Source organism: Stenella coeruleoalba (genome assembly GCF_951394435.1).
Source record: "Stenella coeruleoalba genome assembly, chromosome: 2".
NCBI lineage: Eukaryota > Metazoa > Chordata > Mammalia > Artiodactyla > Delphinidae > Stenella > Stenella coeruleoalba.
The window spans coordinates 84,134,141-84,149,496 of NC_137147.1; the positions used below are offsets into that span (position 1 = coordinate 84,134,141).

The following is a 15,356-nucleotide window of genomic DNA, read 5'->3' on the forward strand; positions in this document are numbered from 1 at the left end:
CGGTGCTTTCACTGAGGTGGCCCAGGTTCCATCCCTGGTCAAGGAACTAGGGTCCCACAGGCCGTGCAGGGCCAGAAAAAAAAAAAAAGTTACAGATTTCTCACTGGATTCTAGACCTAGAAATGCAGACACATTCCAATTTATTCCTACCCTGACCCAATGAAGAAAAGTGAGAGATAACCTAATACCAACCAGGTTTACTGGTTATTATACACAAAAGAATGAGCAACTTGCAAGTATTCAACATAAAAAGGGCTCAGTACAGGCTACCTTCCTTTCACCCTAAGAAGGCATACCAACTCCAGGCAAATATAGTGGAATCAAACTTCAAGTTTACATAATAGACATACTCTAAAGAAGGCCCTGCTTTGTTAGGGAAATGGACAAAACTCTCTAAAAGTAAATGGAATGAAAAGAAATTAAAACTGGGATATTGATTCCTGTAATAACATAAACTATTGTTTGTCTATGACATAAGACAGACCAAACATTTAAAATTCAAAAATAAAGTTAATATTTTTCATCTTTATTGAGGTATAATTGACAAAGTTAATATTCTAAAAAGGAAAAAAGTACAGGTAAAGTTGTCAGGTACTAATATTTTTAAACTTATGGCTAAGAGTTTTACCAACATCCTTCAAACCAGAAAAAACAACAAAAAATTTCAAGTATAGATTCTTCCAGACACTAAGTCCAAAATTTTTCCCTTCTTCAAATCCTTTAAACCCAAATTATGAGAAGTAATTCAGTTTGGCCACAGGGAACATTTCTACACAGTGACATAATCAGAACATTTACTTCTTCCATTATTTAACTTATTCATTCCCATCCTAATCAAATTCTAAGAATATAGGAGCAAGCAAGAGGATATAATTTCCCCCAAAGCCTGTGACTAATTTACAGCACAAGAAACTTAAGCACTGAGGAAGGCCTTGATGGCAGAGGAAATAAGCCACCTTTATTGGCCTCAAGAACAAACTGCAGATCTCTAAGGCAGATTGGGAGAATCTGGATTTATCCAGGAATCAGTCTTCTCCAAAGCTGGGCAGGGAGGAAGTGTGGGAAGCACAGCTTTTCTAAAAGGATGAAAAATGTCACTTGGAGACACTCTGGTTTCCTGAGGAAGGGAAGGAGACACTAAAACATCTTGTTTTGTACATTTTAGATCTTCCTTGTTTTCCACCATCAGTAACTGTTCTATCTCCTCTTTCAAAGATAAATTTGTCTGAAACTCTTGTTTAGGTATCTTGAGGTATTCTTTTAGAGTTATTCTCTGGTCCTTAAACCCCTCTGACTCAGGGCAAATTCGTTTGTTACTGGAATCTTCACTGACTTCTTCCTTTATGGGAGGTAGATGCTGAGATTCCGCTGTGGTTTGCTTACTCTTAGATTCTTCTTTCAGCAAATTTACATCCTTGTGAGATGTAAAATTTGGAGCTTTATCTAGCCTAGAATTTTTACAAAGTAAGAAACCTCTTACTTTTCCCTTTTTCCCTGCTGTCTCTGTCATAGACTTCTTTGGATGTAGTACTGTCCTTATTAGGAGTCCCTGCGCATTTACTCTATATTCTTTTGCAGCTCTCTCTCTGCGCTGTCTCTGGAAGTCCTTCAGTCGAAGCAGTTCCTCTGGGAGCTCCATACATGTACGCTAAGAAAAGAAAATGAACACAAGTCTACTATAACTAAACTTCTGAATATGGTCCTTAAAATCACTTTAAAATCACTTCTACTACACTTAGTATTTGGCAAGCAAGGGTCTATTCAAATGTGTTCTTATAGCACCCTCTAGTGTCTTCAACTATAGTAGTACTATTTTTCAAGTAATTTAAATATTTTTAATCCAGTTTTGTGTGTATGTTGTGCACGTGTGTATGTATAAAGATTATACAATGAAAAGTAAGGGTCCATTCCAACCTCGCCCCAACTGCCTTAGCAGGTGCATCCTCTAAAAAGCAGCTTCTTCTGTAGCCTCCAGAGACAGTCTTTGCATATATGATCCCTTACTAAATATTTATCTATTCATTGGATTATATTTTTCAATTTTTATTTTCCCCCAACTTTTTATTTTAATAACTCTTTCTAAAATTATTTTATACAAATGGCTACATAATATTATATATTCTTCTTCTTCTTGATTTTTCCAACTAAAAATTCTGTCTTGGAGATTTTTCCATATTGGCAATTTTAATGGCTGTATCGATATACAATAGTTTGTTTAACCAAACCCTTGTGGATGGATATTTGGGTTGTCTTCAGTATTTTGTCATTACATAAATGCTACAATAAGGAATATATTAAGAAAATGTCCTCTTTGTTACATGAGGCAAATAATTTTTCCTAGGTTGCTTTCCCTTTGATTTTGTTCACAGTATTTTCGCCATACAAAATTTTTAAAGTCATATTTATTCATCTTTTATGAGTTCTGAGTATTTCTGTATTGCATAGAAAAGCATTTCCTCATACAACTCAATAGCAAAAATGCAAATACTCTAATTTAAAAGTGAGCAAAGGACCTGAATAGATAATTTTCCAAAGAAGATATTTAGATGGCCAACAGGTACATGAAAAGGTGCTCGAAGTCATTAGTTATCAGAGAAATGCAAATCAAAACCACAATGAGGTGTTACTGACACCTGTTAAGATGGCTATTATCAAAAAGACAGATAACAAGTGTTGGTGAGAATGTGGAGAAAAGGGAACTCATATGCTGTTGATCGGAATGTAAATTGATGCAATTTACATTACCATGTAAAACAGTGGAAAACAACACGGATGTTCCTCAAAAAATTAAAAATAGAACTATTATATGGTCCAGCAATCCCACGTCTGGGTACATATCTGAAGCATATGAAAACAGGATCGCAAAGAGATATGTACATTCCCTTGTTCACTGCATCATAATTCACAATAGTCACAATATGTAAACAACCTGTGTCTATCAATAGATAAATGGATAAAGATGTGATGTATATACATTATACAATACAATAGTCCATACAATAGAATATTACTCAGCCATAAAAAAGAAGGCAGTCCTGCCATCTGCAACAATATGTTTGAACTTGGAGGGTATTATGCTAAGTGAAATAAGCCAGACAAAGACAAATACTGCACAGTATCACTTATATATGAAATCTTAAAAAACAAAAACAAAAATCTGATTTCATAAAAACAGAGAATAGAATGGGGGTTCCCAGGGGTTGAGGGAGAGGAAAATGGGGAGATGTAGGTCAGAGGGTACAAACTTTCAGTTATAAGAAGAATAAGTTCTGAGGATCTAATGCACAGCATGGTTACTGCAGTTAATAGTTCAGTATTATATACTTGAAAGTTTCTGAGAGTAGATCTTAAGCATTCTCACTACATAAAAAAAAGTTAGCTATGAGGTGATGGATGTTAGTTATCTTGATCTTGGTAATCATTCCACAATGTATATCAAATCATCACAATGTACACTTTAAATATACACAATTAATTTTGTCAACTATTCCTCAGTAAAGTTGGGGGAGGGGACATATTCCCTACTGTGACATAATTTTCTTTTAATACTTTTTAAAAATATTTATTTACTTATTTATTTAGCTGCACTGGGTCTTAGTTGTAGCACATGGGATCTTCACTGCCACATGTGGGATCTAGTTCCCTGACCAGGGATGGAACCCAGGCCCTCTGCTTTGGGAGTGCGGAGTCTTAGCCACTGGACCACCAGGGAAGTCCCAATACTTTTTTTCCGATACTTTTTTTTTTTTTTTTTACGCGGGCCTCTCACTGTTGTGGCCTCTCCAGTTGCGGAGCACAGGCTCCGGACGCGCAGGCTCAGCGGCCATGGCTCATGGGCCTAGCTGCTCCCCGGCATGTGGGATCTTCCCGGACCAGGGCACAAACCCACGTCCTCTGCATCGGCAGGCGGACTCTCAACCACTGCACCACCAGAGAAGCCCCTCCAATACTTTTATAATTCTAGTTCTTACATAAATACTTGATCCATGGGATTTATTTTGGTGTAGCAGAAAGAGATAACAATCCAACTCTGATTCTCCTCCCCCACAATGATTAGTCAATTGCCTGAGGCCATTTACTAAATACTTATCTTTTTCTCATTGATTGGAAATTTTACCTTTATCTCAACCATTACTGATATATATGAGATCTATTTCTGGGTTCTCTATTCCATCGATCTGCCTATACATGTACCGCTCATATTTAGTGTAGACATATGTTTTAATATCTGACAGAACTATTCTTATTTATGCTTATTTATCTCTATAAACACTATAATCACAGTTTGCCAAAGTAATTATGGCTTTAGCATTTTTCTTAAAAGAAAGTTAAATTTAAAAGTTAATTTAGGGGGCTTCCCTGGTGGCACAGTGGTTAAGAACCCACCTGCCAATGAAGAGGACACGGGTTTGAGCCCTGGCCCGGGAAGATCCTACATGCCGTGGAACAATTAAGCCCGTGAGCCACAACTACTGAGCCCACATGCCACAACTACTGAAGCCCCCACACCGAGAGCCTGTGCTCCACAACAAGAGAAGCCACCGCAATGAGAAGCCCGCGCATCACAACGAAGCGTAGCCCCCGCTTGCTGCAATTAGAGAAAGCCCGTGCACAGCAACAAAGACCCAGTGCAACCAAAAAAATAAATAATAAATAAACTAATTTTTTTTTAAAGTTAATTTAGGAATAACTGATAGCCAAAAATACTTAATGTCCCCATTCATTTAAGTCCTCTTTTATGCCATTCAGTAATACTTTAACATTTTTTTCATCTCTATATTTCACATTTCTTGTTAGATTTATTTCTAGATAATCTATTTTTTGTTACAATTATAAATGAATTTTTCCCCCATTATATTCTGTAGTTGTGTACAGGGATATAGGAAAGCTATTAAGTTTTATGTTATATTTGTACCTATTTTACTAAACTGCCTTTTTTTTTTGCGGTACTCGGGCCTCTCACTGTTGTGGCCTCTCCCATTGTGGAGCACAGGCTCCGGACGCGCAGGCTCAGCGGCCATGGCTCACCGGCCCAGCCGCTCCGCGGCTTGTGGGACCTTCCCGAGCCGGGGCACGAACCCGTGTCCCCTGCATCGGCAGGCGGACTCTCAACCACCGCGCCACCAGGGAAGCCCTAAACTGCCTTTTTGTTTTTGGCAATCTTTTTCAATTGATTCTCTTCAGTATTCAGGTATATTATAGGCAAGTCATCATTCCTATTCCTCCTGTTCAATTTTTATAGTTCATCTTTTTTTTTTTTCTAACCTCACTGGCTAATAGCTTCAGAAACTACTAAAGTAGTGGTGATAGTCACCATTTCTGTATTAAAGTAGTGGTGATAGTCACCATTTCTGTATATTTCTTGATATTGATGTTCCCAATCAAATATTAGGTAGTCTTCTTGCCTGAGATATATGTTTTATCATGTTAAAGTACCTATTCCAACTTTAATCAATAATGTATATAGAATATTATCAAATTTTTTCAGCAATAAGCAGTGAGAACAAAATATTAACAAGTTAAAAAATTGTCCTTAGCTTTACGATGATAAATGAAAAACATTAAAATTCTCCAATCAAGCAAACTATGAAAGGATTTTTACATTGATCTTTTCTTGTTAAACAGTGAGAGCAAAATATAAAAAAGTTACAAAACAACTTTTTCAGCATTTATGAGATAATCATAAGACTTTCTTGGCCCCAATAAAATACAGAATTTAATATAATATTAAATATTAATAAATATTAATATAATATTAAATCATGCTTGTAACTAGAATCCAGAGACACATTAATAGAAAAGTATAATATATCTAAGTGGAGTCTGTACCAAAAATGCTATTATTTTATTTAGGATTTTGCATCAGTATTCCTAAATGAGAACTGTTTATAGCAGTAGCCTGTGAACTTTTTATGTAAGGAGTCAAATAGTAAACATTTTAGGCTTTGTAAGCCACAAGCATACTTTTTTTTTTTTAACAATCCTTTAAGACTATAAAAATCATTCTTAGATTGTGAGTTTTACAAAAATAGGCCATGGGCCAGATTTGGCCTAATGCAATAGTTTGCCAACAATATAAGTTTTCTTATATTGTGCTGGCTTCATAAAAATAACTAATGAAATTTACCCTTTCTTTGAAAGATATATTTACTGGAAACATAACTTAATATTGTGAGAAAATTGGTACAATATTTAAGAAAGGAGTTAGGACTTCTAGCACATCAACTTTTAGTTTTATTGAAATGCACATCACCAGTTGCATCATATGAAATAAATGTCAGTGATCATAAAATATATATATATATATAGAAAAAAAGTGCTTAAGGAGCTGAATTAAGCCCAAGCTATAGCCGCTTCAAGAATATTTATCATCAAATCTGCTGAAAGAAATTTGGTGCAGCTGTGAACAGTGGGTATCACTGTGGCCCCCATGAGGACACAGAGGTCCTGAAAACACAGCCACAGAGAGTGGCACCTACCTCCATGCCTCCCAGCCAGTCTGCAGACCCTTCTCGGTAGGTGTTTAGGTACCCGTCCACCAGCATAGTTAGATCAGACATCATTTCATCTAGGAGTACCAAGCGAAGGGGCAGCAGGTAGGTAGCTTCCAAGGCCAAAATTTTTAGCAAAGAGGGTGAAAGAGGTCGTGTGAACCATAGTTCTGGGCTTTCCTAGAGACACCAAAACAATTTTCTCTGAATAGTAAGCAAATCTTTAAAGAAAATAATGGTTTATCTAAGTGCTGCTTAACTTAAATCACCATTACTGTCATTTTCTTCAATTATTACCTTCTACTTTCACACTATGGCTAGCCTTCTGAGCATATACACACATACACATACACACACTTATTGTGTGTATACAGTGAGTGTGTGTATGTGATGGGGGAAAGATGTGGGGAGGGAGGGAGGGAAGAAGAGAGAGAGAGAGATCAGGGCTTCTCATTCAAAACTGGAGGCAGCAGGACTGATTAGATTATATGGCCAAAATTGCAGCCAATACGGTCATGACCTAAGTTTGCATGCAAGGCTATTAGAAGCTGAAGAAAATCTATCTTACTTTGGGAGAAATAATTGGCATGATTTTTGTTCCACTGCCTTAATCCAAATTCCCAATAAAATCCCCACTTGTCCAATTGAAAATTTATTTCAGAGTACTTTTTAATTGATAACCAACAAATCTGGATGCTGGCTTTTTTCCACTTGAGACCACAAACAAACTGTTCCCATTTGGAACAACTAAGATTTTGGCAATGTTCATACGCTTACACAGCAGCTGTCATTTCTCTATATAATATGCTGATAATCCCACTCACAAGACACTTGAAAATATTAATGTTATATGGGACATACGTTAATACTCACCCGAATCCGTTTTTGTCTCTCTTCCAGAAAGGAGAGATATTTAGGGGCTATTTTAAGGTGTCTGATTAAACTCTCCTGTAAAGTACTAATGCAGTTTGGAAGAAAGCCGCCTGTTTCCATGGAAAATTGAAGGACATCTGCTACCTGTGGCATTAAAAAAAGACAAACAGACCAGTCTGTAGGATATATACAGAGAGCTATCTCATGACAGAAATAGCAGAAATACATTTAGAGAAACATCTTTAAATACCATTTTTCCCAAGGACCCACATGATAGACAATGCCATTAGAAAATTTAAAGTTGTTAGGTTATCTTACTCTGAAAAATTAGAAAAAAAAAAAAAGAAAAGAAAAAGAAAAAGGATCACCCAACTTTAATGTGTCCCTGTCTATTTTCTTTTCCACTTCTTTTATTTGCCTGCCTTATGATTATTACTCTTTGGTGCCTTCAAGGAATGGGGAAAGGAAGATAAAATTAAAGAATTACTTCTACTTATTAGCAACTCTGGTAAAGTTTTGGTAAGGAAAGCTAATAAAATTAAGAATTGCAATCATTATTTGTCTGTGTGTGGTAGGCTAAATAACAGCCCCCAAATATATCCACATCCTAATTCCTGGACCTGTGAATGTTATCTTAAATGGCGAAATGGACTTTGCTGCTGTGATTAGTTAAGGATATCGAGATAGGGAGATTAACTTGAATTATCCAGATGGGCCCTAAATGTAATCACAAGTATTCTTATAAGACGAGGCAGAGGGAGATTTTACTACAGCCAGAAGAGAAGGTGATGTGATGATGAAAGCAGAGATTGGTGCACTGTGAAGATAGAAGGAGCCACAAGCCAAAGAACACAGGTGAAAGCTGAAAAGCAAGGAAACAGACTGTCCTCTCAGAGCCTCCAGAAGAAACCAGCCCTGCTGACACCTTGACTTTCACCCAGTGCAAATGATTTCAGATGTCTGACCTCCAGAACTGTAAGAGTAAATTTATGTGTTGTGTTTGTTTGTTTGTTTGTTTTTTTCGGTACGTGGGCCTCTCACTGTTGTGGCCTCTCCTGTTGCGGAGCACAGGCTCCGGACGCGCAGGCTCAGCGGCCATGGCTCACAGGCCCAGCTGCTCCGCGGCATGTGGGATCTTCCCGGACCAGGGCACGAACCTGTGTCCCCTGCTTCGGCAGGCGGACTCTCAACCACTGCGGCACCAGGGAAGCCCTAAATTTATGTTTTAAGCCACAAAATTTGTGGTGATTAGTTACAACACCAATAGGAAACTAATACACTGTGTTAAAGGAAAACAAATTGAAATAATTCTGAATTCCTGCTTCTTGTACTATGAAAATCTGAAAAGAAAAATATGGAAAGATATGCCAATGTCTTCATTAGACAATACATACGAGGTCTAATCAAGAAGCCTGATGGCCTCAAGGGAACAATGAGCAACTGTGTTACATTTTGGAGTAAGCATAGAAGCAATCTCTATATAGTGAATGCTCTTGAAAGAAGACCCAAAGGAACGTGTAAACAAGGGAAGTGGCACAAAGTTCATTACAAGCAGATACATAAAGAGCAAACTTAAACCACATACAATAACATAAAGTTGAACTTTTAGGAATTTCTGTTAAAAAATAATTGGCTAACTCATTATTTTAACCCCTCTCCAAAGGCTCTAGGTTTATATATTCAAGATCTCCCTTTCATGGCATTAACCTAGAAGACTAGAAGAACTTAAAGAATACATAATGAAAACTAGTGGGTTTATGGCTCTCACAGCCAAACCAGAAACCCAGATCTAGTATAATCTGGGAATTTCTCATTTCTCTAGGTCCTTTAGATCAGAGAAAAACTGCTTATCTTCAGGCTATCTGGGGCCAGTATAGGCTTTGGGGGAACATCTAGGACAACCTGCATCCCTGAGCTAGATGCCAATTAGCCATCAGCCTTAACTGATACATATGTGGTAAAGGCATAGACGTGACTGACTGTCCACCTCACAGTAAGAATCCATGTCAGATTTCCAAATGACCCCAAAATTGTTTGAGTTTCTGAATGCTACAGAGTATGGAGCTTGCTTCTTATTTGAAAATTTCTGGAGCAAAATGAAGGGAAAAAACCCTAAATAATTACAAGTAACTTTTCTCCAGTACTTCTTCAGTGCACCAAATGTTCTCACATATTGTACAAACATCTTACATGAGAAGTGGGCGGGAATGAGGCACACACAAGAAGACTTTCAATCACTCATCAGATAAGGCCTATTTTCTACAGGAGCTATATACACTGCATTGATTCCAGTGTTTCCCTGCATGTACCTGGGTGTCAAAGACATTATTCAGCAAAATTCCATACTGATGAGAGAGGCAATCAGAAAGCCAACGACAATCATGGATAACCTAAGGAATCAGAAGACAGAGAAAGAGTTATTAGAACCTGGCTGTTATTCTTACTAGCAGATGAATCAACTTACACACTCACCTTCAAAATTCTCTTGTCTTCTAATACTATCTGAAGTCCATTGCTGAAAACACGACTTCCCAGAAGGAAAATGTCAAATAAGTAAACTCGGCTACTTGTGGCCACCTACAACAGACCATCCAGACACACATAAGAAAGAACTAGGGAAGGGGATCTGAGGATCAAGAAAGGCATGTGAGGGCTTCCCTGGTGGTGCAGTGGTTGAGAGTCCGCCTGCCGATGCAGGGGACATGGGTTTGTGCCCCAGTCTGGGAAAATCCCACATGCCGTGGAGCGGCTGGGCCCGTGAGCCATGGCCACTGAGCCTGTGCGTCCGGAGCCTGTGCTCCACAACGGGAGAGGCCACAACAGTGAGAGGCCCGCGTACTGCAAAAAACAACAACAACAACAAAGAAAGGCATGTGAAAAATATTTAACAGCCTCATCTTTAAAGTAAACAATAGGCACTCATTGATTCTTAGGGAAAACAGGTTTAAATTTACCTTAAGTAAAAAAAAAACAAAACACAAAAACACTATCACTGTGATTTTCAAAAGGAAAGAAAAGGACAAGCTAGTAGTTTAGCCTCTAGCTTTTTTCTTCTTTACTGTTTTATGTCTCACCTATGGCATTCTAAAATGCAGGGATTATAGGTTTAAGGGAAATGAACAATATTTCACTCTCGATAACACCAAAGGCTATTTCTCTGAGTTCCATAATACACATGATTGTGTTGGGTGTTACATAAAATTACTCATAAGAGAAGATCCCTGTCCTCTAGCAGTTTAAAACAGGCAACAAACACACTGGCACAAATGGTAGGATGTGAAATACTGTCATTTTGATCAATTTTATACAATTATAAGTATTCTAGGTTGTTTCTGATCATAAAAGTCACAGAGGCCATACAGCTGGATAATCTACTGAATCAAAGAATGAAGGCAAGAACAGATCCAAATAGGTCTAGACAGCCAGCCACAGGACAGTCAGATACCATCTTTGTCATTTCAAGAGCTAACTATTGATACAGTTACAATTACCAGGCCTACCAGGCACCCATTCTCAGCTCTTTCATGTTGTTTGCCAAAATTTGACACCTGAAATAGTCAATCCCTGCTTTTCCTCTACCTCTTTAATTGTAAAAATTGAATAGACACATTATAGAAGTTTGGAAAATAATTCTCTGCTAGACTGTAAACTCTGTGAAAGAAGAGATTATGTCAGATTCACCACTCGTAACTAAAGCAACCACTAGAAAAGAGTGAGGCACATAGACAGCTGTTATTCATCTCTTCAGTGAATCAGTGCATCATGCCACACAACACCCCCTTCCATTTGTTCATATAAAAAATGCATAACACTCTAATAATATGCATTCAAATCTATATCCCACTTCTTCTTTTCATAAACTTTCAAACATTTTTCTATGCTGCATTTGTCATCGATTTTAACAGCCACATAAGATCTATCAAATGTACTGTAATGTCTGCTACTGTTAACTAAGTGGCTTCTGATTTTTCACCACTATAAATGATGCCAAAATGAATAGGGTCTCACAGAAATTTTTCTTCATGTTTTGAATTATTTAGGATAGATTCCCAGAAACAGCCCTGAGAAGTAGGCCAAAGGACAAAAAAAACCTTTAAGACTCTTAAAAAATATTTGCTACCTTAAGACATAATATTATACCTGAAAATATCTGACCACAGATGAAGGTTAAACATTTAAATAATTTAAAGTTAAAGAAAAGCAGTGGGAGGTACTTCCCTGGTGGCGCAGTGGTTAAGAATCCACCTGCCAGTGTGGGGGACACGGGTTCAAGCCCTGGTCCGGGAAGATCCCACATGCCACAGAGCAACTAAGCCCGTATACCAGAACTACTGAGCCTGCGCTCTAGAGCCCGTGAGCCACAACTACTGAGCCCATGCCCCACAACTACTGAATCCCACGTACCTAGAGCCTGTGCTCTGCAACAAGAGAAGCCACCGCAAATGAGAAGCTCGCGCACTGCAATGAAGAGTAGCCCCAGCTCGCCTCAACTAGAGAAAGCCCGTGCACAGCAATGATGACCCAATGCAGCCAAAAAAAAAAGAAAAGCAGTGGGAAATACTGACAGAAAGAAAGCAGATTAGAAAAAACAGAACAAAGAAGGAAACACAAAATGAAAATAAAGGTTTAGGAATTAAAGGTGACAGATACTGAGGACAGTGAGGAGCTGGAAATAGAGGGATAGGCTTGAGGTCTGTATGTGAAGAAGTAAGCCTCCAAGTTATCCCTTCCCACTCCCACGGAGGACAGAAGATATATTCTCTGTATAAATCCAACAAGGGAGGCTCTAGAGTTGGGAATATAAGATATAGAAGAGGGCAGAGGTTTGGTAATGGACTGAAAAATGAGTCTGCACACAATTGTGAGCCTCCAGACCTTTTCCCTTGTAGCTTCCAGCTTGATACCACCAGCCTGTATTGGAACAGGAGGATAGAGGGCTCCAGGGAAGATGGCTTCAAGACAAAGATGAAGCACAGATTATCAAGATAGATGTAAGCATGTGAAAAACTACATTGAGGGGAAAATATGGGAAGGCTTTGTCACAAATGAAAGGAAAACAAAGCTAGTAAGATGAGGCAATTATCAATTCTATGAAAAACAAAAAGTTGGGCAAGAAAAGAAACAATCTTACTGGACCAACAAGGAGTAATGGTTACATAGCCATAATCACATATAGCCTGAATCCTGTCTTAACCAAACACTGGGATATAACTTCCCCCCCAAAAAACCCAAAAACACTAATTTGAAAACATACATGCACCCCAATGTTCATAGCGGCATTATTTACAATAGCCAAGACATGGAAACTACCTAAGTGTTCATCAGCAGATGAAGGGATAAAGAAGATGTGGTGTATATATACAATGGAATACTACTCATCCATAAAAAAGAATGAAATTTTGCCGTTTGCAGTAACATGGATGGACTTGGAGGACATTATGCTATGTGAAATAAGTCAGATAGAGAAAGAAAAATACCGTAGGATATCACTTATATGTGGAATCTAAAAAATACAACAAATGAGTGAATATAACAAAAAAGAAGCCAACTCACAGATACAGAGAACAAACTAGTGGTTACCAGTGGTGGGGGGAATATAGGGGTGAGGCAGTGGGAGGAACAAACTATTGGGTGTAATATAGGCTCAAGGATGTATTGTACAACATGGGGAATACCGCCAACAATTTTGTGATAACGGTAAGTGGAAAGTAACCTTTAAAATTGTATAAAAATAAAATCTTTTAAAATTGGGATATAACTAAATTGGGAGGCTCTAGGGAGGTGTGGGTGCTATAAGTGAGCAAAATCTTTGTTTAGTATAATAAAAGTTAATAATTTGTAAAACTGATGAATAAAGAGAGAGCAATAAGCATATTATCAAAAAATGAAAATAGACACATTTCAACATGTTAAAAGTAGTTGCCTCTGTACTTTTTTGTGTCTGGTTCCCTGGGTTTTGAGGATGCTACCAGAGGACACCCCTTGATGGCATGGCTCTGGTGGCCAGGGTGGCTTGTATTCCTGGGTCTCGTGGGACTGTGGCAATCGGAGGGACAGTTCTTGGCAGGCTACCACCCCTAGGGCACTGCACAGACAGTGGACTGGGGCACACTCTCCAGTCTTTTTGTGAAGGAGGGCTCTTCGCTCATCCTGGAGCTTCAGCCTGAGAGGCAGGCTTCAGGATTGGTACACATTAGTGGCCTATGGAGTTGCTCTCAAGGAACATAAGCTGTGGACTCCATCTTGACGCTCTCCCTTGCTCCAGCTCACCTATATCACCCAGAAAAGAGCTTTGACACTCATCTGGAGCCCTGATTTCTGCAACTGCTGCTCAGGGGACACCTCCAGATTGCCTGGCTCTGGTGGCCAGCAAGGTTTATGCTTGTGGTCCCACAGGAATGTACATATTTGCATACTTAAAAAACTGATGCCTGAGGGTCTCACTTCCAGTCACCCTGAGTCTATGTGCTGAGATTCTCCCCTTTAGGACACTGACAGGTCTTGGCACATCCTCAACTACTGGGAGCTATTAAAAATATAATAGGCTGCTTGGACAAGGCCAAGAGGTTTGAAAGACAACCAGGAGCTGAGGCAGGGTTGAATGACAAAGTTCATCTCCTACATGAGGCCACTCCTTCAACACTGGGAGGTGTGGCTGTTTCATCTACTATATAGAAACCAACACAGAGAGTCAACCTCAGGAAAAAAAACTTAATGAAATGGAGATAAATAATTTACCTGATAAAGAGCTCAAATAATGGTCTATAAAGATGCTCACCAAACTGGGGAGAAGAATGGATGAACCCAGTGAGCACTTCAACAAAGAGATGGAAATGTAAGAAAGTACCAAATAGAAGTCACAGACCTAAAGAATATAATAATTGAACTGAAAAATACACTAGATGGGTTCACTAGCAGACTAGATAAAGCAGAAGAAAGGATCAGTCAACTCAAAGACAAGGCAGTGGAACTCACCCATTCAGAGCAGCAAAAAGAAAAAACAATGAAAAAAGTGAAGATAGCTTAAGGTCTTATGGAACAGCATCACATGGACTAACACTTGCATCACAGGTCTCCTATAAGGAGAATGAAATGAAAAATGTAAATGAAATAATGTTTGTCAAAGTACTTTGTCAACTGTAAAGTGCTGTACACATGTACTTTAACAACCTTGTTACTGGATTCTTAAAAAAAACAAAAGCACCACCTCTGAAGAGAGAAATGGAGTGAGGATTTTTCTGTCCTCATAAGCCTTTTAGCATTTTTGTTTTTTGCTTTTAATACATAGGGCATGTGATACTTTGATTTAAAAAATCAAACATACAAGTCCAAGGACCTGGTGGGAGAAAACGTGCCCATTGATTTGCTTCCAGTCACAAAGATGATATTTGTAACCAACTGGATGTCCCCTCTGGTATCTATACAACAAAAGGGGACAAATTAGGAAATAACCTAGAGGTGCTCAGGCCTGCATTACCAGGAAGTCAACCCTTTTGTTTTGGTAGAGAGAGGTTTTGGTTTGGTTTCTTCGTCCCTACCCAGCTTTATTGAGATAAAATTAGCATATAACATTGTGTAAGTTTAAGGTATATAACATGATAATTTGATGTAAGTATATACTGCAAAAGGATTACTATGATGAGGGTAGTTAACATATCTATTACCTCACATGGTTATCTGTGTGTGGTGAGAACTTTTAAGATCTACTCTCTTAGCAGCTTTTAAGTATACAATACAGTATTGTTATCTATAATTACCGTGCTGTGCATTACATTCCCATAACCTATTTATCTTATAACTGGAAGTTGTACCTTTTGAATACCTTCATCCATTTCCCCCATTCCCCCACTCCTGGAACCACTACTCTGCTCTCTGTTTCTATGAGTTTGGTTTTTTTGATTCTGCATATAAGTGAGAGCATACGGTATTTGTCTTTCTCTGTCTAACTTATTTTACTTAGCTGAATCCCTCCAGGTTCATCCATGTCATCAC

General features: G+C 38.4%; 1 protein-coding gene across 7 annotated transcripts in view; it reads right to left on the reverse strand.

The window, feature by feature from the left end:
- Nucleotides 1–370: 370 nt before the first annotated feature.
- The window catches only part of EXD1 (exonuclease 3'-5' domain containing 1), a 39,639-nt gene continuing 24,653 nt past the window's right edge, over nt 371–15,356 (reverse strand). For 6 of the 7 annotated variants that reach the window (XM_079907760.1, XM_079907761.1, XM_079907759.1 and 3 more), the window contains 5 exons: nt 9,837–9,941; nt 9,674–9,754; nt 7,365–7,508; nt 6,480–6,671; nt 371–1,648 (listed from right to left, as the gene is read on the reverse strand). In XM_079907760.1, coding sequence (XP_079763886.1) covers nt 989–1,648; nt 6,480–6,671; nt 7,365–7,508; nt 9,674–9,754; nt 9,837–9,941 — 1,182 coding nt within the window. In that variant the 3' untranslated portion in view covers nt 371–988. The remainder of the gene's footprint in view (nt 1,649–6,479; nt 6,672–7,364; nt 7,509–9,673; nt 9,755–9,836; nt 9,942–15,356) is intronic. The other variant, XM_079907762.1, reaches the window with a different exon arrangement.